General features: G+C 34.2%; 2 protein-coding genes and 1 long non-coding RNA gene across 4 annotated transcripts in view; 2 read left to right on the top strand and 1 right to left on the bottom strand.

Annotated features, from left to right (window-relative positions):
• LOC127861111 (zinc transporter ZIP13-like) overlaps nucleotides 1–24,151 on the bottom strand; it is a 46,900-nt gene that overhangs the window by 21,686 nt on the left and 1,063 nt on the right. The window contains exons 2-3 of the mRNA XM_052399491.1: nucleotides 2,761–2,865; nucleotides 1,938–2,047 (exon numbers count right to left, since the gene is read on the bottom strand). Of these exons, the coding sequence (XP_052255451.1) occupies nucleotides 1,938–2,047; nucleotides 2,761–2,865 (215 nt within the window). The remainder of the gene's footprint in view (nucleotides 1–1,937; nucleotides 2,048–2,760; nucleotides 2,866–24,151) is intronic.
• LOC127861116 (uncharacterized) lies at nucleotides 7,815–8,806 on the top strand. The gene is made up of 2 exons (XR_008040071.1): nucleotides 7,815–7,906; nucleotides 8,425–8,806. It is a non-coding gene; the product is annotated as an uncharacterized LOC127861116 (long non-coding RNA).
• Nucleotides 14,825–24,151, top strand: part of LOC127861110 (F-box/LRR-repeat protein 7-like) — a 36,369-nt gene continuing 27,042 nt past the window's right edge. Inside the window, exon 1 of one of the 2 annotated variants that reach the window (XM_052399490.1) lies at nucleotides 14,825–15,339. In XM_052399490.1, coding sequence (XP_052255450.1) covers nucleotides 15,298–15,339 — 42 coding nt within the window. In that variant the 5' untranslated portion in view covers nucleotides 14,825–15,297. Of the gene's footprint in view, nucleotides 15,340–22,812; nucleotides 23,081–24,151 lie in introns of those variants that run through there. The other variant, XM_052399489.1, reaches the window with a different exon arrangement.

Genomic DNA, 24,151 nt, shown 5'->3' with positions numbered 1-24,151 from the left:
ACACAAATATTGAATGGCAAAAATGTGTTTATGTTATTCTATCCGTCTTAAGCTTTAAAATGATATGTAGTTTGACCATATTGTACCACATTGAATGAAGAAAAACCAAAGCGAAGTTTTAATGAATTTTATCCCCCCCCATGAACCTTAAACAATGTAAAAAGTTTTCAAGTCTTTTTTATTTAAGTCAAATGCATGCTATATTTGTTATAAACATACATATGATATACACTCAAGAAAAGTTTAACGATCACTATAATACACTACACACCTGGCGTGTTTAATAGTCTCTATTGAAGCAATATAGCATAATACATGCGAAAGGAGCTTTTACCTATAAATATATATAAAAATATGTTTACTATTATTATAAAAAGCTTCTACAACAGTGTAATGAGATATATAAAACACTTAAAGGTTAATGCAAGTATACATAAGGTTAAATTGGCTGAATTTCAAATTTTCAAAAATAAAAAAATTATCGGTTTAGAAAGTTTTAGTTATATTTTTTTGGTAGACTGCTCACTTTTCATGCTTTTATTTTTATTTTTATTTATCCCCCCGACTCATTTAAAAAAAAATCCCGTAAAAAAAAAAATAAAAAATGCTGGCCTTATTTGTGCACATTCAGAAATCTTAGATAAAACATGAAATGCTTTCAGCACCCTACAATACACCCAAGACATATTCTCTCTCCTGGGGGAATGGTCCCAGGGCCCTTATTTTTGAGGTTTCAGCATCAATGACATAGACTTGGAAAATGAGGCAAAATGGTTTCACTTATCTTACTGGCCTGAGGAAAAGTCTGTTTATGTTGAAGACACAACTAACAAATAATTATCTTTCAAAACCTAAACATCCTAGAGATGGCAAGTTCCAAACACTATCTGACACTAGGATTATATCAGCTGTTCTCTTGGAAAGAAGGGGTTAATGCATATGCTTTAAGACTCATCCCAGTTAAGCCTGTGCAGTCTACACAGGCTAATAAGGGACCACACTTTTTGCCTGAACTAGATTTTTGGTTAGAAGAGACTTCCTTCAAACAAAAAATAGCATTATAGAGGAGAGTATATTTCCTTCATTATAGAGGAGAGTATATTTCCTTCATTATAGAGGAGAGTATATTTCCTTCATTATAGAGGAGAGTATATTTCCTTCATTATAGAGGAGAGTATATTTCCTTCATTATAGAGGAGAGTATATTTCCTTCATTATAGAGGAGAGTATATTTCCTTCATTATAGAGGAGAGTATATTTCCTTCATTATAGAGGAGAGTATATTTCCTTCATTATAGAGGAGAGTATATTTCCTTCATTATAGAGGAGAGTATATTTCCTTCATTATAGAGGAGAGTATATTTCCTTCATTATAGAGGAGAGTATATTTCCTTCATTATAGAGGAGAGTATATTTCCTTCATTATAGAGGAGAGTATATTTCCTTCATTATAGAGGAGAGTATATTTCCTTCATTATAGAGGAGAGTATATTTCCTTCATTATAGAGGAGAGTATATTTCCTTCATTAAAGAGGAGAGTATATTTCCTTCATTATTTTGAGGTCATATTAGCATTGAATGACATGGATTTGGAAAAAAGGGCAAAATAATATCACTTACTTCAAAGACTTACTTACTTACTGACACTAGACCTATATGTGCCTGGCTCTGGGAAAATTGGGGTTTAATGCCTTTGCGTAAAGTGTAGTCCCAGATTAGCCTGTGCAGTATGTACATGCTATTATGACAACACTTTCCATCTACACTGGATTTTTGCTGAGAAGAATCTTTCTTCAATCAAAAATACCATTAAAGTGTAAAGTGTCTGCCCTGATTAACCAGTGCATATTGCACCGGCCAATCTGGGAAGACACTTTCTACACACATGAATTAATCCCTGTGGTCACAGAGCAAGGTTCATATATATTTGCACCCACATGGTCAAATTCGCCTTCCTGTGCAAACATCTTCTCTATGATGAGGAAGGACAGCATGCCTGCAATCACCCACAGGCCCAGCCTGGTGTGCCCCTCGTGGTCGTGACCATCTAAAGGCAGACAGATAGTTGGAAAATCAACAAATACACATCTTACCCCATTTATGCCTAAAGGACTCTCCCATCCTTCTAAATTGGATCAATTTATTTCCAAAATTAGGGATGTTTAGTATATTTATTTCTCTATTTAGAATATGTCTTACAGAAATTCCTTTAAGCAAACAGGGCAGACCCTGATGAGACGCCGCATCATGTGGCGTCTCATCTGGGTCTAGGCTGTTTGCCAAGGCTTTTTTTCTAGATGCTAGGCATAAATGGGTTAATTGGAAGAGGGCTTTGGCAATCTGCCCGTGAAGTATTATTTTTATAATTATTATTATTGTCATACATTTTTGTGACCCTACATAACAATGAACAATGTTTACAGCATTTTTCAATATGCTGAAATGAACTTGTTATAAAATACGTAGTTCCTACAATGCAGAACTATAACGCAAAGTTTTAATCACATAAATGCAGTGTTTGCTATTAAATTGTGACAATGATGTTATGTAGACTCTAAACTGTGTCCAAAATGATCGACAGAAAATTGCAACAACTTTTTTAAAGTGGAAAAATTAAGTGGCAGCAACTATTTTTAGCTGGTGGGAAAACCTAAAAGTCTCAGTTATTTTTTAGAGGGTCTATCAAGGTATGATTCTAATTCTAACGTCAAACCATAGATTGATGAGGCAAGTGAGGACCTGAATCCACAATGTTCTTACTGTTGTTGAGGTGTTGCCATGCCTCAGGAAGTAAATGTAGAAACACGTCCCCCAGCAGTCCACCAACAGCAAAACTCAGCAGCAACTTCAGTCTTGCAGCAGCCGCTGCAATATACAATAGGGACATGATATAAAAGGAAAATAAGGACAAGGGATGTGTTTGTCAGAAACACAATGCCCCCCGCCCCTACTGCGCCGCTTTGATTTATATTAAAAAAAATTATCATTTGGCAGGTACAGATAATTTTCAAAAGGGAAGTAATAATTTATAAAGGGATATAATAAAAAATATATTTTCCCTTGTAAAAATGATCTGTACCTGCCAAATGATAAATATAAATTATCTCCCTTTAAAGCTTGTTACTTCCCTTGGATTTGTTTTTTTTTACCTTTGACCTTGAAGGATGACCTTGACCTTTCACCACTCAAAATTTGCAGCTCCATGAGATACACATGCGTGCCAAATATCAAGTTGCTATCTTCAATATTGCAAAAGTTATGGCCAATGTTAAAGTTTTCGGACGGACGGGCGGACCGACAGACAGTTCAAATGCTATATGCCATCCTACCAGGGGCATAGAAACAAGAGCTGAATACAGATATGTTTATTTAGTGAGGCTAAGAAAACTTGAACCATGAGCATTGGTGAGAGATTAACTATTTGTGCAAACAAATAAACTCTGCATATGACATGATGCCAACACAATATAAATGCGGGTTCCATCAGTGCTTTTAAGGGACTTGAATTATTTGCAAACTGGCCAAAACATCTTTGGGATGAATATTCTAAACAAGTTTCATGAATATTGGATAATAAATGAGACCTCTTAGTCTTATGTGTTCCGAAGGGATTAAATAGCCATATAAGGAAAACTGCCACGCCTCCTGGGGCAGCCATGTTTTTCAAAGGACTGTAACCATTATCAAACTCGGCACAGATATCATAAGAAATTTTGTTCTGACCAACTTGCATGATGGTTGGGCAATAAATGTGACTCCTAGAGTGTAAACAAGAGCACCGCATAGTAGTGCAGCAACAATACGCCAAAAACCGTATTGCAATATATTGTCAGTTCAAAAACCCGTATTGCAATATATTGCAATATATTGCTAATTTGTAACTTGCACCCGCTACATTTGACACCATCCTTATTACACTGCTTACAATATCCCCTTAGAATGCTATTTTTACATAACAATTTATTTTTACTAAACAGTTAACACCGCCTTGTTTTGTTCACCTTGATATCATTATTTCGGAAGGCTTTTCTGGCCGAAAATGTGGATGAATTTTTGTAGAATGTTCGAACCGGTATGATGAAAATCACATCGCAATACAATATGCGGATTGTGTATTGCGATATATACCGATATACTGGTATATTGTTGCAGCACTACCGCATAGCGGGTGCCAACCCTTGACTGCGGGTGCAGTTTTGAATAAATGAAAGCTTGTCAGAAGATTTTTAAAAATTTTATTTTATATTAGAGGTCACAGTGACTCGACCTTTGACCTAGTGACCTAAAAATGGGTGTGGCGTGTAGAACTCATCAAGGTGCAGCTACATATGAAGTTTCAAAGTTGTAGGTGGAAGCACTTTGATTTTAGAGCAAATTCAAAGGTTTTAGCACGGCGGACGAGCTGGATATGACAATGCCCAACAGGTTTTCTTCGAAAACAGCCAAGCTAAAAAGAGTGTTAAAACTTAGTAATTTGTTTGATGACCTAGTTACCTAGTTTATGACCCCACATGACCAAGTTTCAAACATGGTTGATATATCACTGGGACAAACTTTCTGACCAAGTTATATAAAAATAGGGATATAAATGTGGAGTTTTCAAAAGGTGCTTGTTGACAACACACAACAGACAAATGTGATCACAGATCATCTTGTGATCAGGCAAGCAACAAGAGCACCGCCTTACGGGTGCAGACCGCTCATTTATTTTCTTTTTAAAGGTGAAGGGACTCTCATTTTCAATCACAAAGGAGGGAGGGGTGGAGTGAAGAGGGGTATATAGTGTGTGTGGGGGGGTGGACATTTATTACATTATCTCCCAAAAGTGCGAAAAAAAAATGCAGAAAAAAAATTCGGGGGGGGGGGGGGGGGACGACCTTTGACCTAGTGACCTGAAAATCAATAGGGGTCATCTGCCAGTCATGATCAATGTACCTATCAAGTTTCATGATCCTAGGCATAAGCGTTCTTGAGTTATCATCCGGAAACCATTTTACTATTTCGGGTCACCGTGACCTTGACCTAGTGACCTGAAAATCAATAGGGGTCATCTGCTAGTCATGATCAATCTACCTATGAAGTTTTATGATCCTAGGCATAAGCGTTCTTGAATTATCATCCGGAAACCATTTTACTATTTCGGGTCACAGTGACCTTGACCTTTGACCTAGTGACCTCAAAATCAATAGGAGTCATCTGTGAATCATGATCAATGTACCTATGAAGTTTCATGATCCTAGGCGTAAGCGTTCTTGAGTTATCGTCTGACAACCACCTGGTGGACGGACAGACTGACGGACAGACCGACCGACCGACATGAGCAAAGCAATATACCCCCTCTTCTTCGAAGGGGGGCATAAAAATAGGGGGGGGGGGAGGGATTCAGGGGGGGGGGGGGCACGGGGAATGGTTTGGGTGGAGTCTATTTTGGTATGTCAGGTAAGAGTAGTTTTGTTAAAGTATCAATCAAATCTAATCATAAATAAAGAAGTTATGGCATTTTTAGCAAAATTTAATAATTTGACCTTGAGTAAAGGTCATTCAAATGTCAAGGTAAAATTCAACTTGCCAGGTACAGTAACCTCATGATAGCATGAAAGTATTTGAAGTTTGAAAGCAATAGCCTTGATACTTTAGAAGTAAAGTGGATCGAAACACAAAATTTAACCATATATTCAAAGTTACTAAGTCAAAAAAGGGCCATAATTCCGTAAAAATGACAACCAGAGTTATGCAACTTGTCCTTTTACTGTACCCTTATGATTGTTTGCGAGTGTTCCAAGTATGAAAGCAATATCTATGATACTTTAGGGGTAAAGTGGACCAGAACACAAAACTTAACAAAATTTTAAATTTTCTAAGTATAAAGGGGCACATAATTGCGTCCAAATGCCAGTCAGAGTTACATTACTTTGCCTGCACAGTCCCCTTATGATAGTTAATAAGCGTTGCAAGTATGAAAGCAATAGCTTTGATACTGTAGGAATAAAGTGGACCTAAACACAAAACTTAATCAAAGTTTCAATTTTCTAAGTATAAAAAGGGCACATAATTCTGTCAAAATGCCAGTCAGAGTTACATTACTTTGCCTGCACAGTCCCCTTATGATACATGTAGTTAGTAAGTGTTGCAAGTATGAAAGCAATAGCTTTGATACTTAAGGAATAAAATGGACCTAAACACAAAACTTAACCAAAATTTTCAATTTTCTAAGTATAAAAAGGGCACATAATTCTGTCAAAATGCACGCCAGAGTTATCTAACTTTGCCTGCCCAGTCCCCTCATGATAGTAAGTAAGAGAACCAAGTTTGAATGCAATAGCATTGATACTTTCTGAGAAAAGTGGACCTAAACGCAAAACTTAACCGGACGCCGACGCCAAGGTGATGACAATAGCTCATAATTTTTTTTCAAAATATAGATGAGCTAAAAACAATCATTGACAGCTGAAGAAAACCCAGATTCTGGATAATAGGAAACTTTCACTGCAGCAGAAATCCAATTATCTGAGTAAAATGTTTTCTATCAGATACATAGGAAACAACAAAATGAGCATGGCCATGGTATTTTGGTGGCATAGAACAACCTGACAACCTGACAATAACATGAGGTTTGCAGAACAAAAAGCTGTGTTCACTAAGGTTTCATTTGATTCAATACAGTCAATAAAATCTTTATAGCCTAATGGTACTTTCTCTATTAAGGATATTTACCTGGTCAATAAAAAAAAATCAGGCCTAAAAGTGCCACAAACCCAAAACAGGAATACTAACTTCTATAAAACTTACTTGGTTACCAAGATAATATACTGGTTACTTTGTTAACATAAGAAAACTACACGTAAATACAGGCGTGACAGTTATCAACTGTATTTGGCACACAATACAATGTACACAGGAATTTTCTAGACTCCATACCTCTGAGACATACAAGAGATTTTGCATGCATTCATGGACATATGCCTGGCATTCATTAACAACAGAACCTCCCAACGGTGTCATCTAGTCATCCACTTAATTGCCCATAGGCACCGTGAATTATATACCAGTGCTAAACTTGAGGAATACATCCTATCCTGAAATATTGATTGCATTTATCCATATTGATTGAACTTTGTAAATGGAAAATGTTTCCCTCAATATTGCCAATATAAAGGAACAATGCAACCACAGACACACACACATTTTATCTTTCATAACTTCTTAAGTGTACATAGAGTTTTCCTCAGAAAATCTAGGTGTCCAATATGCAATTTAGGCAATAACTATTGAACTTTTTTTAATTCAGGTCCCTGATACATTTACTTAAAACTGTTGCTACTGCCACTATGGCCAGAATTTTTTAATGAAATGATTTTCGGACCCGCCGACTCCAATTTTTGACAAAACCAAAAAAAATAAAAATAAAATATCAATTTTTTTCGGATGCCAAAAGGTGGCTTTTAAACACGAAACGCTTGCCGGGTTTTAGAAAAAGTTCAAATTAGTTATAAATCATCATAATAAACCCAGTTTTAATTACCCACATTAATATGTGAACATCCTTCATTATGTACATGTGCTGGAATTTACCAAAAGCTACGCCATCATTGTTTGTTCAAGAACGCTACGTACAACGCTGTCATCAGCAAAGTCTGCTAATTTCCCAATAATTATGCAACTGTCAAATGAAATCCAGAATGGAATCGATTTGTAAGTAAATATTTTATTATTTCTTTACCATTTTATAAAATTGATACTATTCAAATGACAAAAATATATTATGAAAGCAATAAGAAAAGAACGATTTTAATTTAACAGGTGCTCGAAATGGGTGCTGGACGTTTCGTGCCACTACCAGTTCGTGCCACTGATATTTGTGTAGGAGGGCATTGGACGTTTCGTCCCACTGATAATATATAGGCGGGTAGGTGTGAATAATACCGTATAGGTGTGAAATCATAACAGGAAACTTTCGCACCTTTGATTGTAACATCTGTTCAATGGGAAAATAACATTTTTTACATTTTATTTCAAGATTGTTTAAGAGTCAATTTAAATGCTTCATATAATACATTAACAATACATTACATAAATATATTAAAACATTTTCAATTAATTGACATTAACCATATCAAAAGTGAATGCATACATAAATTTTAACAATATCTAGATTTATTACATAAATATATTCAAACATTTGCAATAAATTGACATTAATAACAACATCAGAAGTGAATGGATACCTACATTTTAAACAAAAAAATTAACAATATCAGAAAATAAAGCATGCATACATGTTAATATCTAGATTGATTACATAAATATTCAAACATGGTTTTAATACACATATACAAAAGTACACAAATATAGAAACACCAATACAACAGCAACTATCATATCATATACATACACAAATCATATATACAATGTATTGCATTTCAGAAGTCCTCATCGTGGATGTCATCCTGGGTTGTGCTCGGTCCCAGCCCGATGATATGGCTGCACGCTCTCAGCAGTTGAGTAGTTGTCATGTCATCGTCTTCGTACTTCTCCCAGATCTCGAAGAGTCGCCCGTGCACTTCTTTGAAGATTTTCCGGTGTACCCGAGTCAGGGCGTGCTCCGACACAAGTCGGATTGTCAGATCCACTGTTTCTGCCTCACGGCGCAACAGGGGGACTAGCACGTAAAACCCTAAGTCGGGACGCCCTGCTCGACCGTTGATTCTGCGATGCCATCCTGGAAAAAATAAATATGTTGTGAACTATGATGTTTATTGGTTTTATATAAAAATATTTAAATTATAACTATCCAATGAAAATATGATATATTAGTTTTTATAATAGCATATTTAAATTATAACTATCAATTGAAAATTACATCCATAGGGATCTCCACTATCTCCGGTACCTCTGGCGTTACATCTATCGGGAAATCCACTATCGCCGGTACCTCTGGTGGAACTTCCACTAGTCGGCTACATTCGCAGCATTTCCACGTAACGACGACATTCCCTTTCATCATTTTTTCGATTCTGTCGGAGACTGACACCAGTCTCACACGACAGATGCTGCCATCTTTCACGTTCATCGCATGAGATGGCTTTATCTTCTTCCCCAACATTCCGTGCACAGTACACACAAGGATATTCGCAAGCCATTACTGGTTTTGTGAATTCAACGAACAACACACGTATTATATACTGTGTGTTCAACTGACTTTATTTACTCTTTCGGTGAATTACACAGTTTGTATGATAATTAAAGAGGTGAGTTGTTTACTAATTGGTAACTAATTGGCCATTAAAGGCCCGTGTCGGTAAATTGAAGGCCGGTAATTAATTGTTTGCTAATTACGTAGACACATACGGCTAATTGAAAGTTTGTAAGTCGATGGTAAAGCATAAGCTAACTCTTTAAAGAAAAAGACCAACTTTATTTTAAATTGTATTATTGTTCATTCATGTTATATATTATTATTTATGTATATAATACATTCAATTGAAGCATAGAAAATAACAGCATTTCATGTTTTATATTTATTAAACACAATGAACTATGCACACATGTTTTTATACTAACAATAAATCATTTTATTTTATTATTACAAGCACATAAACATGATTCATAAAACATAACAACACTTTATGCTTTATATTCATCGCATATAATACACTATTTACAAATATTAGTATACTAACGATAAATCATTTTATTTGTTTGTTATTAATAATTATAAATGTCAACATAGTTGTAATTTTCTAAATTTATATACACCCCAATATCATTCACACCTATACGGCATTATTCACACCTATCCGCCTATATGTTATCAGTGGGACGAAACGTCTACCCCTTTTCAACACAAATATCAGTGGCACGAACTGGTAGTGGCACGAAACGTCCATAAACCCTCGAAATGCGTAACCCATTTACGCCTATCAACTTTAAACCTCCCATATTTTACGCACAAATACGGTCATATTTTAGAGAATAAAATTTTATGTGTTGTTTAATGCAGTTGTAGTGAAGAATTTGTGCATATAATATGTGTTTTTTCGTTATTTTCAATGGGTACGAAATGGGTACCAAAATTCGGTTTTGTTCCGAACTGGTTCGTACCAAAAGTTCAAAAATCGGAAAATCAACAGTTTTTAAAACGATTTCAAGCCATGAATGCCCTAGTAAAATAGTCAAGTTTATGAGGTTTATTATCGGATTAACGGCTCCTTTATGACATTGAAATATCAATTATGTTATCCTGGGATAAACTGTCACGAAGATCAATAATTATAACGATTATTAGGGGCGCTATTTCTTTAATCAATAACATGACAAAAACACATGTTAACTTGTTTCAACAGGCATTTGTGAGCATTTATGTTTAAAAGTTCCATTATTATAATGTTCTGGGAACGATATATTTTAGTTAAGATACCAACTATTTCTAAGATACCAACTAGGTCTTTCCCTCGATGTACTATATTTCGGATATGATAAAATTCGGACATATAAAGATAGTGATATTTATGTGTTGATTTGTTGTATATAGTTTGTAAAAATATGTTTTGTGTTATTTCGGACAAGAATGGATGGTGGCAATTATCCTGGGCCTTTCTGTCAAGAAATAGATGTGAAAAATATTCATTTAATTAAACCTGGAAATCGACCACCACAGCTAACAGAATACCTTTTTACAATAGGTGTTGTTTTAGAATTTGTAAAATTTAAATAAACATAAGTTGATGTATATCATGTCCAAATGGCCAAATGTAACTGTTTAACACTTTGAATTGAGATGCTTTATATTCTGATGTTGGATTTATTTTTCCTTTCAAATGTTGTATATTTGTGTGATTCTAGGTTGTAATAAATAATTCTGAAACATTAATGCAGCATACTGTTACATTATTGTTAACGTTATTATATAATGTTGGTTATCTGGTTTATCAAGTGGAAAAAAATCTTATTTATATAAAAATAAAGCTTATTAAGACTTATGAAGGTCCTTATTGTTATTTATGAATTAACATACTTCTCAAAGTAATTAAAATATATTGTCAATGCCATTATTCATTAATGTCGTAAGGTTCCTTAAATGATTGTCATTAATAAAGTTGGAATTACCTGCGGTTTTCACACCACGATAAAGTGGTGACAACTTTTTTTGTGCCAATCTCACGCACGAAGTCCGCAAAACGCACAGGTACTATGACCAAAATGCTCATCAAAAAAAATCACCAAAAAGTTTATTATGGACAAGTGAAAAAATTGCATAACTTTTGAACCAGTTAAGATATTTTTAAAATTCAAACTAATTTAAAAACTGCACATCAAGACATACAGTCTTATTATGATCATTTTCTTCTTCTTTCTTTCTTCTTTTATAATAATGGCTATGTTCAATACTGATACATTATGGCCATGCGTGGGGGGTTAAAAAGAAATAGATTGATAGGTTTCCCGAGTTACTCAATCCACTCAGGAAAATCCTATCAACAGTGATAAAAAAAGGTGCAAAACCTAACACCTTAAGCCCTTAAGACTTAAATATATACATATACAACTGTGCATGGTGAGAATATTAGTAGAGTTAAAAACAGGACAAAAGCAGAATCATGTGATCTAAGGAAGGAACACTGATGTAGACAGCACTGATTTAAATCCAGGGATCGTATCAGCGCTGACTACATAAGATGCAAGTGTGTTCCATTGTACAACTGTTCTTGGAAAGAAAGAAAATTTGTGGTAATCAGCTGACTACTTGGTGGTATTTGGTATGCCATGTGATGGTGATGGCGCGAGTGTCTAATGTAAGGAGTGAAATAGTGAAGGGGATTGACATCAACATGATTATATACTATTTTATAGAACAAAATGAGACTAGCTTGTTGTCTTCTTGATTGCAAGGTATTCCAATTCAAATCCTTAATTATATTTGTGACCGTGCCCGGTGTCTTGCTGTAATTATTTGTTACAAATCTGGCAGCTTGACACTGAACATTTTCAATTTTATCAATATCTTTCTTATGGTAAGGGTCCCACACACTAGAGCAATATTCCAAGGATGGTCTAACAATGCTGTTATATGCCGCTGCCTTAGTTTCCATTTTAGAGGAATGAATGTTTCGTTTTAAGAAACCTAAGCTCTGGCTTGCTTTACTACTAATTTTATTTACGTGAGGTGACCAGTTTAAAGTTGAGCTTACTTCAACGCCAAGATAGGTGGCTTGGTTTACAATAGACAGAGGTTGATTGTGAAGAGTGTAGGCTGTTTTTAATGGTTTACGGTTTCTCGTAACATGCATGATATGACATTTTTCTATGTTAAAAGACATCTTCCATTTCAGCTCCCACAAAGATAGACTATCTAGATCTCTCTGAAACTGAATAGTGTCAGCCAAAGTTTTTATGGATCTGTACATGACACAGTCATCCGCAAATAGACGGACGTTTGACTTTACAGACGAAGGTAGATCATTAATGTAGAGCAGAAACAGAAGAGGCCCAAAAACTGATCCCTGGGGTACGCCAGAATTTTGCACATCAACATGTTTGCAAACAATCAGTGCTATTGCTTATTAAAAAGAACTTCATACCATAACATTTTTAAAATAAGTGCATATTTGGTCACCCATCTATTTTTCCCTCCTCCTACCCGACATTTTTAGAAAAAAAAATCCGAAACTCATTTAATTAAAAAATTCTGGCCTATATACACATATTTGAAAATTAATATTTATTATCAGCTTTATTGTAGTAATAATATTCTAACCATCATAATAATTACTGACAAGAGCACCGCATAATGGGTGCCACACTCGGCTGCGAAAGCTTGTCAGAATTTTTTTTCTTTAGAGGTCACAGTGACCTTGACCTTTGACCTAGTGACCCAAAAATGGGTGTGGCGTGTAGAAGTCATCAAGGTGCATGTACATATGAAGTTTCAAAGTTGTAGGTAAAAGCACTATGATGTTAGAGGCAAAGTTAAACCTTTGACCTAGTGACCCACAAATGGGTGTGGCGTGTAGAACTCATCAAGGTGCATGCACATATGAAGTTTCAAAGTTGTAGGTGAAAGCACTGTGATGTTAGAGGCAAAGTTAAAGTTTTATATTAGAGGTCACAGTGACCTTGACCTTTGACCTAGTGACTCAAAAATGGGTGTGGCGTGTAGAAGTCATCAAGGTGCATGTACATGTGAAGTTTCAAATTTGTAGGTGGAAGCACTATGATGTTAGAGGCAAAGTTAAAGTTTTATATTAGAGGTAACAGTGACCTTGAACTTTGACCTTGTGACCCAAAAATAGGTGTGGCGTGTAGAACTCATCAAGGTGCATGTACAAATGAAGTTTGAAAGTTGTAGGTGGAAGTACTTTAATTTTAGAGCCAATGTAAAGGTTTTAGCACGACGCCAGGACGGCGGACGACGAGGAGGCTTACCTCGGGTTTTCTCCGAAAACAGCTGAGCTAATAAATGAAGGTGGTTTTATTCCAAATGTCGTTAAAAGGTTTGTGGCATTAACACAAATTATTTCGGTTTCTTTTTAAGAAAGGAAATCATAAAAATGAACAAATTTCAGTTTTCAATGAGCTTCATGGCATGGAAACAAATGCAGTGCCTTTTTTAACATGCCATTGCATTTCTGTGGCTCTTAATTCGTTATGATCAATACTACAATATCATGGGAATAAAGCAGTTGTCAGAAAGGCCCAAAATATAAAATGTTTGCTTCCCCTGTCTGACACATAGAAAATAGGGCTGGGTAGGATGGAAATATTTTTTTCCATAAAAGTTGTGTACATATAATTGAAAATGAACTATATGTGATAGTTTCCATGCTTAAACGGCTAAACGCTACATCCATGTACTACAGACTAATGTTTCAAATGAAGAAAAACTTAATAATAAATCATAATGTAGTGAAAATGAAGTCTTTCATTTTTTACCCTACATGTAACATACATCCCACTGGCTATTGCTTTACTGTGTTGTGAAAACTGGAACCACCACTGCGTAGAAATGTAAACATGATGTTTTATTACTAATTCTTAATATAATCAGAAAAAATTAACCTGGTTGCCGCAATTTTGGTGTGTTGGTTGGGAAGCAGAAACAAACACTGATATTTTTTGCCTGCTGGTAAACATAGGAATAAGTCAAGTAAACTGCTTCTGACAGAAATGTAATTATAGCATTGTTGTATTTTATCAATCAAAGAGGATGATTCTCGAAACTTAGATATAAATGGCACATAACTTAATGTTTGAAGAAGAAGACTGAGCAAGAAAGCATAATTGTGACCTTTAGAGTGTTAACAAGATAAATATTGATAAACCTGTGACATATATTATATAAAATGTGGCCTTGACCTTTAAGCCAGATACATACATGTACACATATAATGTCATTCTCCACATGGTGAATTTTGTCAATTCAGTAATGGTTATTTCAAATTGCATAATGAATTATAAAGTAACAGTCCTGACAAGCTAAATCTGATACACAAACCACCTATCCATATAATTTTTTAAATAATTGTGCCAGCTATATCAAGCTTTCTACAAGAAGGCCTGACAATGAAACTTGAAGGTTATTTTGTCCCCTATCCCAAGGCATTGTTATGACAGAAAACCTCCAGTATTGTATTTGCCTAGGCAGTGATGCCTGAGAGCCACAAGTCATTTCCATAACTGAATCTAGAGCCGATGAAATATTGATGTCTCCAGTCAATGAAAGAGAAACATACACCAGTTACACATGAGTTCCAACAGGAACCATCAGAGGGTGATTTACAATTGGAAAACCAGTGAGAATTATGGCTACTCACTGTTTCAATTGCAGTTACTAGTCATTGATGTTGTCACTTTACTGCGTATTTTATTGAACTTTAATAAAGTCTTGCCATCAGATAACCCATATTAACCAAAGAGAGGGTGCCTATACAGAACTGCATATCACTTTAAGCCTTTGACATGCATCTAATGGAAGTGCTCATACTGAAAAGCTGAAATACCAGCATACATTGTATCAGAGCTCAGCTAAAATACAAATGATGCCAACCAACTGATGCATGTGTTTTCACTGGTCATATATTTGAATACAGACCACAGGATTAATGAAACTTGGAATTTTAAATCCACATGAAGACAACTAGGCAACAAGAAGTTGATATTGATACTCTGCACCTGATATGCTAAAGCATAAGGCTGTCATTTACTTTGTCTCAACCATGTGCTAAAGAACTGTGGTGATGGTTTAGTCTATATGTCTGAGACAATTAGCTTGTTTAGTAAAGGATATAGATAATTACATCAATGGATACACACAAGGAGGGAACTCAAAGCCATCACAGAAAGGTAAGTTCAATACACTTGACACAGATTGCATATTCGCTATGTACTAAGAACTAAGTACTGCTGTATTCATGTTCTTTACCAAATTCATTATGAATATGTATTGTTTATGCAATTGAAGAGTGATAATTGACTGGGATGGCAATCTATTTGAATATTCTGTTGTTTCCAGATATCATGGCGTCTTAAACTTTATGTTACTAAAACAGAATATATAATATGAATGCTTACAAGGTTTTTCTACCAATTCACCTGGTGACCTAGCTTTTGGACACATGAGACCAAGATTTGATCCCAGCCCAGATATTGACATGATAAACATATTTACCATATTTAATCAAGATTGAGTCATTAATTTGGCCTCAAGAAAGATTTTAATTGGTAACCTAGTTTTCAGACCCAAAAGAATGACAGGGCCCTCAATCTATCAAATCTGCCGCCGAATTTTGGCGGCAGTCCCCCACCTGAAAAGTATACTTTTTTCCCCTTTTGGGGGGCAAAATTCCCCCTAAAAAAAAAAAAAACATTTTTTTTTTTTTTAATAGAAAGATGTGTCCCATCTCATGATTATTATATCTCAATTCTATTTCAATTTAATCTTTTCAAACATACTAAATTATGAAAAATGCGATGAATTTAGTGCAAACATGTACAAATGTAATAATGAGAGAGTAAGTAAAAAAAATCCCCCCAAAAGGGAAACGCCGCGAAAATTTCCCTTCCTAAGGGCTGCGGACCCCTTCACCCAAAGGAGTGTGAGGGTGCTGAATGAAAAGATCTAGATTTGAACTTGACCCAGATATTGCCAAGATATACATTCTGACCGCGTTCATCAATACCGAGTCAAAAATTTTATGCCAGAAAGTTATTTTGAAATCAATCAATTTATGGCAAAGTTAAGGGCTAGACCAGGAATTATCAAGCTGATTTTGGCCCAAATTAATAATTGACCTTAAAGTGTGACCTTGACCTTCGAGTTTTGGAGATATTGTAACACTCGATACATCATTTAAAGATGGTTTACGTTTTTTCAAAATCCATCAATATATATAAAAGGTATAGGTGATTAAGGAATTTTCAAACTGTTTTATCATCATTATATATTTGATTTATGACCTCTTAGTGTGACCTTGACATATTAGGTATGGAGAAGGGTGTTACACTTTGAAAATTGTCTTCTGACTGTGGACATTTGAGCAAAATTATTTCAAAATCCATTAATATAAGGCAAAGTTATGACTAAGACAGGAAATTTTGTAGACCAAAGCTAGGTATCCCAGCTAGGTAATTGTGTATATGTTTCTATTTCTCTTTCCAGGTACATTTTAGTTGCAGTTAAATAAAACTTCCAAATGCTTTTTCAAATAAAAACCAATAACAAGCATCATAACATTGCTTTAAAAAAATCATTTTAAAAATTATTTAAAGAAATGAAAATTTTGAAAACTTTAGCCAACTAGTTTGCTTCATAAAACATGTGCCAGTAGTGATTTAATTTTGCTCTTATGTAACAGAAAACTAACAATTGTAACAATCACAGGTGGTTAGAGTGTGGCTGTGATATTAATTAGCAAAAACATCATTTTGAATGAAAAATAATGGAAAAACAAGAAATGTGTTTGTAAGAAACACTATGTCCCCTTCTGCGCCGCTTTGATTTAGTTTTTTTGACCTTTGACCTTAAAGGATGACCTTGACCTTGACCTTTTGGCACAAACCAACAGACAGACCAACAGACAGGGCAAAAACAATATGTCCCCCACTATAGTGGTGGGGGACATAATAAACTTCTCTGAAAAAAATCACTATCAAATAAATTAATAGCAAGGTATTCAACTCAAGATCACCCGAAAACAGGGTGCATCACTTTGAACAGCAATAACTTCATAAATTGTGCAGCGATTTTCATGAACTTGATCTTATTCAACTCAGAAATGAATTTGATTCAAACTGATGTTTTTACTAATTAATATCATAGCCACATGCTAACCACCTGTGGTAAAATTTTTTAATTAATTATCCTGCTGCTGATGATGTAATTGACTGAATGTAACTTGACTCAATGTAAAAGATAATTTTTCTTCAAAATTAATAGCACAAAATAATAATAGTTATGAAAATATCATGGGGAAAAGCATACTAAATTGACAGGAAACCCTGATTACATTTTGTTAGGTTCAATGCAGCAGACAGTTTGCAAGCTTTTAATGCTTGCAGTCTCCAATATTTTAAAGGCCAAGCACCCACATTTTGGATCATCACAATCTTAGACATGCGCATAGATTGACAATATGGATGCAATAACCTATTCAACACCACATGCAGTTGCAAAACACTATTTAAATGAGATTTTTGGCACTATCTGTGGTACTGAAGAGTATACTGATTCTATCCAGATGCTGAGGCATACATGTACATAGGAAAATTGTTGTCTCAAGTCTACAACAATTGCTAACATGGCATGCTCCCTACCTGCAGACATTATAGCGAGAGATGTGGGTGTAGTGATTAAGACCTAGAAAATAGGATCTTATATAGATTAGCTTCCTTCATATCAGTCACACAATCTTATACATAATTGAGAGAATACATGATTACCCACATTTGTGAGCCACAATTCTTATTACCGGTATATTGTTTATCCTGAAATTAAAGTGTGGATATAAGATCACCTTTACTGTTTTTATTTTGCCTTTATAAACACATAAAAGCTTTGCTTTTTAATAACACACAGCGTTAAATCTTTTTGACAAAATGCATGCTACCAAAGCTTGCATGATTAGATAATTGGTTTATTCAGTGAACCATTCGCAGTACAGCTGTACAGGAGTAAATATTTATTAGATGCCGGTGCTTAAAGTCGGCCGTGTTGATGTTGGTGTATTTTCCTATTTTTGTTATGTGTCGCAAAAAATAGTGATTATGAGTCAAAATTTGATGGTATTTATGTCAGATGTGCAAAAAAAAAGGTCAAAAACGGCCAAGAAATGCCCAAAATCAGTACAAAGATAGGGCTTTTCAATTTCTGTCCATGGACAGAAATGATCTAAATTTAAACACGCGCGGGTCACATGTAAAACCACATGATTCGCTCGAGGCATGGACTCGCCTGAAGAATGAAAATAAATGCAGAGACTCGGAGCACAGGTGTTGGGCGCGTGGCCAAGTCACTTATTATAAACACTATCAATATGTCATAAAACAACATTTTTCATTATTTTGACCACAAAAAAATTCTGATAGATAGAAGAACGTTCAGTGCCGATTTTTTACAAGAGTAAAAGTATCGAAATACCCCAGCTACCGAACATAATCCGCATAATTACAATTAACAAAATCAACTAACAACACAGATTAGTCTTTTTTCCACACCAAACACTATTATAATCGTAATGTTTGAATGTTTATTTCAATCGTGTACAATGATCTGTCCTTCACCTTAAGCTATGTATCCAACTATTGGTTCCGCGCTTCAAAGTTACCGAATATCTGAAACCGAGAATCGTGTTTAACTTGAGCGGCTGCTCGACATGGAGCTGGACTCGAAATTGCCGATCAACAATTCCCGATTTACAATGATTTCGACGTTTTAACGCAAACAAAAGGACAAATCTGTGTTGTAAGTTGATAAACTCGTATTTGTTTATTGTACTAATCTGGATTATGTTCCATAGCTGGGATATTACAATAGTTTTACTCTTGTAAAAATCAGCACTGAACGTTCGGTCAGACGACGACCTGGCATTTCTGCGAGTTCGAGAAGTGTTTTCTTGTAGTTTATGTTGGTAAGTAGCCGTTCATGGTCATTTTTCGTAACAAGGCAACCTTTCCCAACAAAATGGTACATAGTTTACGAAAATCGACCGCCATGTAGGCACTTTATGGCTTAAACATGATGATGAAGGTGATTTTCCTGTCTCAAGAGATACTTATCTTGTATATATATATATATATATATATATATATATATATATATATAATATCAGAACTTTATTTTTGTCAAAATGATGAAAAATGATTTTTATGACATATTGATAGTGTTTTAAGTGACTTGGCCACATGCCCCACACCTGTGATCTAGTAGTTCTTTTTTGTTTTGAAAAGGGCGGAAGTGGATATCACGTGAAATTGGCGCTCACGTGACCCAAAGCGTGTATACGTCACAGGTTAATAATAGTATTGAGGATTCCGTTATGTACATGATTAAGTCTCATATTTTTTATGCTTTTGGCATTTTTTTGCACAATTTTTGCGAAAATCAGTATGGAAAAGTGAAGCTTCAGAATGTATCTGACGAATACTGATCAATTCTGGTCAGTTGAGAAAACCAAATTGTTGTGAGAAATATCAACTCGGCCGGCTTTAACTTTTCCACAAGCATGTAAGTGGCTAAATGGATGATTCTCCTACATGTACAAGAGTATACCACTGGGCAGCAGGCTATAAAAGGGACCTTTTCACTTATTGATACATTGACAAAATTGACAAAATTGCTTCAGATTTGCAAATTTTTCTTTTTGTTATATTAAAATTTTGCAAGGAAACATTAATACTGAACATTTACTATGCTCGAAAATATCCATTATATGCTTATTTTAACAATTTAAGAACCTAAAAATTAGAAAGCGTTACAAACGCAAAAAAATTGAATAATTTGGAGAGTTCTGTTGTTATCGTTATATTTTGTGTCATTACGAGGAATGCCTATATGAATTATAAAATACACCAATCTCTACAATGTACATATATAAGAGCAAGGATGGCCAAATATATGGTCTCAATAAAGCATATCTTGTAGCAGATTACATAAAGATGTCAACAAATTTACATAAGAAAATTCAATACATGTACATTTATTATGTCAATATTTTTATTTCATTCGGTCTTGCTCAGTCCAATTACTATACAGTGTTTTGGTCCAATAACTATACAGTGTTTTGTTTCCCATGTTATCATTGAGATCAAAACCTTTATAAAGGGTCATTAAATAAATTGGTATAAAGGTAGGCACAAACAAATTTGGTGAAATCTTTGATCTGCGTAATTCAAGCGGATCATATTATAAACTTGCCAACCTGCACTGGGCGAATACATAGCAACCCATCTGTAAAAAATACCCAGGCCTCGAGCAAAACCATGTTTTTATAAACCAAAGAAAATCACCCAACTGTTATATAATTATGTTCATTATTTTTGTATATTGATGTACGTCATAAACGAGAGACTTTAAAAGATTTGTTAATAGTTTCGAAAAATTACAATAACAAAATATCACAAATTGAAAACAGAATGTATTGATTATCAAAATATATTTAATTTAAAACATGCAAAATAGTACTCCTAGCTAAGAAAAATGTTAAAAATAATCATCAATCAAAATCTAAAACATTATAGAGCATTTTTAACGCTAATCATCGAAAAATTAACAAAAAAATGTAATAACTACATAATTTTACTATGTAACTATGTCATAGATTCAAAAAGGGAGGGGTAGGGGTATATATAGTGAGTTCGGATGATGTAGCTTTTGCTACTTGATGCCTCAAGTTTGATGCAAAAGACAATTTTTATTTCATTTCTCTTCTTGTTATTATAATTATTTAAAACTTTTCAAAATATATATTACAGGCTTGATTGTAAATTTATTTCATGATGTTTAAACAAAATACATGTAATAATCTGTGAACTCCCTTTAAAACAGCTTTTTATGTATTCTTAGGAATACTTTCTCCATGCATGTGTTAATTTACCAGGATTTAGTTTTATTTATAAGTATAATGTCAAGATGTCACATTAAAGTTAAAAAGGAGGTCACACTCAGACTGTATCTCAAAAATATAAGGGCAGTTTTATGAGTTTATAAAAAATCTTTTTGGTAATTCAAAAAGATTAAGAAAATTGTCGTTATCAGTTTAAGACTATTAAGCTTCAATACAGGGTTTTTTTTTATAGACAAAGGGGAAGACGCTGGACGCTAGGTGAAAGGGGAAAATAGAGGGCTAAAGAGACATATTTGGGGAAAAAAACAAACTGTTTTAATGCTTTTTTCATAATTTAGTACGTTTGACAAGATTAAATTGAAATAGAATTGAGATATTATAATCATGAGACAAATCTTTCTATTAAAAAAAAATATTTTTTTTTTTTATTTTTGGTCCGGAAAGGGGAAAAAACCAGCCTAGTTTGGTGGGGGAAGACGCCGATATTCTGTGTCTGTTATAAAAGGTAAAAAAACCTGTAATAATAATAATGTTTTCAGTGATACAGAACAAAAATAGGCACATGAACAGTGAATGTGTGTTATATTTAAAGCAAAGTCAAATTTTCGAATTCATGAAAACACAGACATTTTCAGGGTCAAACAACCGAAACCCACAAATCAGACTGTGCAAGGTTCATTTAGGCTGATATCCATACATTTATTCCAGCCCAAAATAATACTGGATTTGCTTTTAAGAATAGTACACATACACAACTTTGTACAGCTACCATATTTGGATTGTTATCTATACTTCATAGTTACACTCTATCATACTTCTTAAGATCAACTCAAAGACACACACACACATGAAATGTATATTAAAAATTTTCTTTCAAGAATTCTTGCAAACACTGTTATTATTTACTGTTACAAAATGCCTTACAAAAAGATTGACAAGAAGACTAGAAGACATGTGTATGTAACAAGCTGCATGTGTACATGTATGTACCTGTATCTCAGCATCTGTTATTTGGTTCCAGCCAGCAGGCATACCAAGCTAATGATTCTTATTAAGAAGTAGACTGAAACACTACCCCCTTCTCTACACAATACTATGTACCACATCGTTCAGGCCAACCAAATATATTGTTTATGTTTCACAAAGCATGAGGACATTAAAGCCAGCACACCATTTTTGGATCATAAATATTCTGGTTCCAGATATTTTTTGAAATACCAAAATATACAAAGTGGTTTCTTACATTTGTCTTAAAATATAGTAAATTTGTTACATACATGTATGTTATTACTAGTTGTGAAGACCCATCACCATAGTTACACATACAAAGTTAACCAAAACCACATGTTTTGTATTGCCTATGAAAATACATACTCAAGAAAAGCCACCGTTAATACATAGCTACATGTAGAGATGTAGAAGAACTTATTAATTGACATGTGTCAGTAAGCTTTATCCAAGAATTATATTTGTGTCCATAATAACAAACAGGATATTGACAGATTAACAACCATCACAATATGATGGAACTTGGAATCACTATTATATGTGAAATCTTTTGGACTTAATTTGTTTTCAATATATTGAAAATCTTTGTGACTTGTGTTGTACAAAATACAAATAATACTAATGAACACATTTTGAAAATACAAAGAAACATAATATTTAGAAAAATAATCATTTACTGTTGTCACAAATAGTAAGGCTTTCATATTTCAGTTCTCTATAAGTAACAGAATGTTTATCAAGTGCACTGTTTAACTGAACTTCTAAAGCTTATAGATATTAAGTTAGGTTATAGACAACTGGAACATGCACATGTCATTCCTCTGTATTTATCTACATAGTTCTGGATGAATTACTGTTGGTGAACAAGAAAGTGCTTCACTGTAGTGAAACAATCCTTAAATAATTCTCAGTGCTTTCTGTGTTCATAGTTTGGAATTTCACAAATGTCTAGGCTATCAAGTCACTCGTTTTCTTCTAGACATTCTGATCGGATTTATGTACAGAAACGTGTTTCGGTAAGTAGAATGCATTTAGTAAATGCAAAAATTAAAACTTATAATTGTGCCCATTTTTGGGTGCAAATTTGCACAATGCAGTCCAAAATAATGTCACAGCAATATACTACTTATTATACAATAAATTATTTTATTTTGTTTGTGAAAAAAAGTTTGTCATTATTTTTTTTAAATCCTTTGTGTAGTCAGAAAAGTGTTTGGTATCAGAACGCCCAGTGTTAACAAGTATTAAAATTAAACATCCTTATTGAATGCCTCAGGCAAAATTTAATGTCCCTACTGACACTTTATGATAGCACATGTGTAATGACCAGTTAAGATTTCTTGATGCAGCATGTATAATAACCAGTAGTAAAGTTAAAATTTCATCACAGTTGTTGAAATGTGACAGTGTTATTCTTGATTCAAATGCCTTACTCACTGTAATGATCTGCGAACTGCTATATCTCATTCTAACATACTGTCAATATAATTGTGGTAGTACTCATAGACTTTAACCAGTACTAAATGCAAGGTCAACATAAACCTTTGTTAAAAAAAAAAAAAAAAAGATAGACACTAGCAACAAACACATCTGTTACATGTACATGTCCCAATGCATCCCGATAAATATGAGTGTAGCAAATATTTTCCACCTAGGACACTATTCCTTCTTCTTTTAGTTAATAACAGCATGCATTTCAGGAGATCATCAAATTAAAAGTGTGTCAGCAGTTTTTTGATTTTGGGGAAAGGGCCTGGCCGTTTTTGAGGGGAAAAAAAAGCCGGATTTGGGGTAAAAATAAGGAAAGTCTTAAAAAATCAATTTAACCTATTTTACTGTTTTTAAAACAAATTCAAGTGGACAGATAATTTAATTATGCAATATTTTTTTTTATGTTTTCGATATCATTGTTTCGGGAAAAATCTCTGTAAGAGGGGAAAAATTTGTCTAGGGGAAGAGCAGATATTCGGAAAAAAAGAAGAAAAAAAACTGGTCAGGGGTTGTTAAGCATCAACTTATGAAGTCCTAAATCACTAGTGCCAAGATGACTAGTTCAGTTGGGAATGGCAGACAGTTTCCAGCTGTAT

The sequence above is a fragment of the Dreissena polymorpha genome, chromosome 15, assembly GCF_020536995.1.
Source record: "Dreissena polymorpha isolate Duluth1 chromosome 15, UMN_Dpol_1.0, whole genome shotgun sequence".
NCBI lineage: Eukaryota > Metazoa > Mollusca > Bivalvia > Myida > Dreissenidae > Dreissena > Dreissena polymorpha.
Note: the sequence above shows the minus strand (reverse complement) of the source record. Positions and strands in the feature narration are given on the sequence as shown.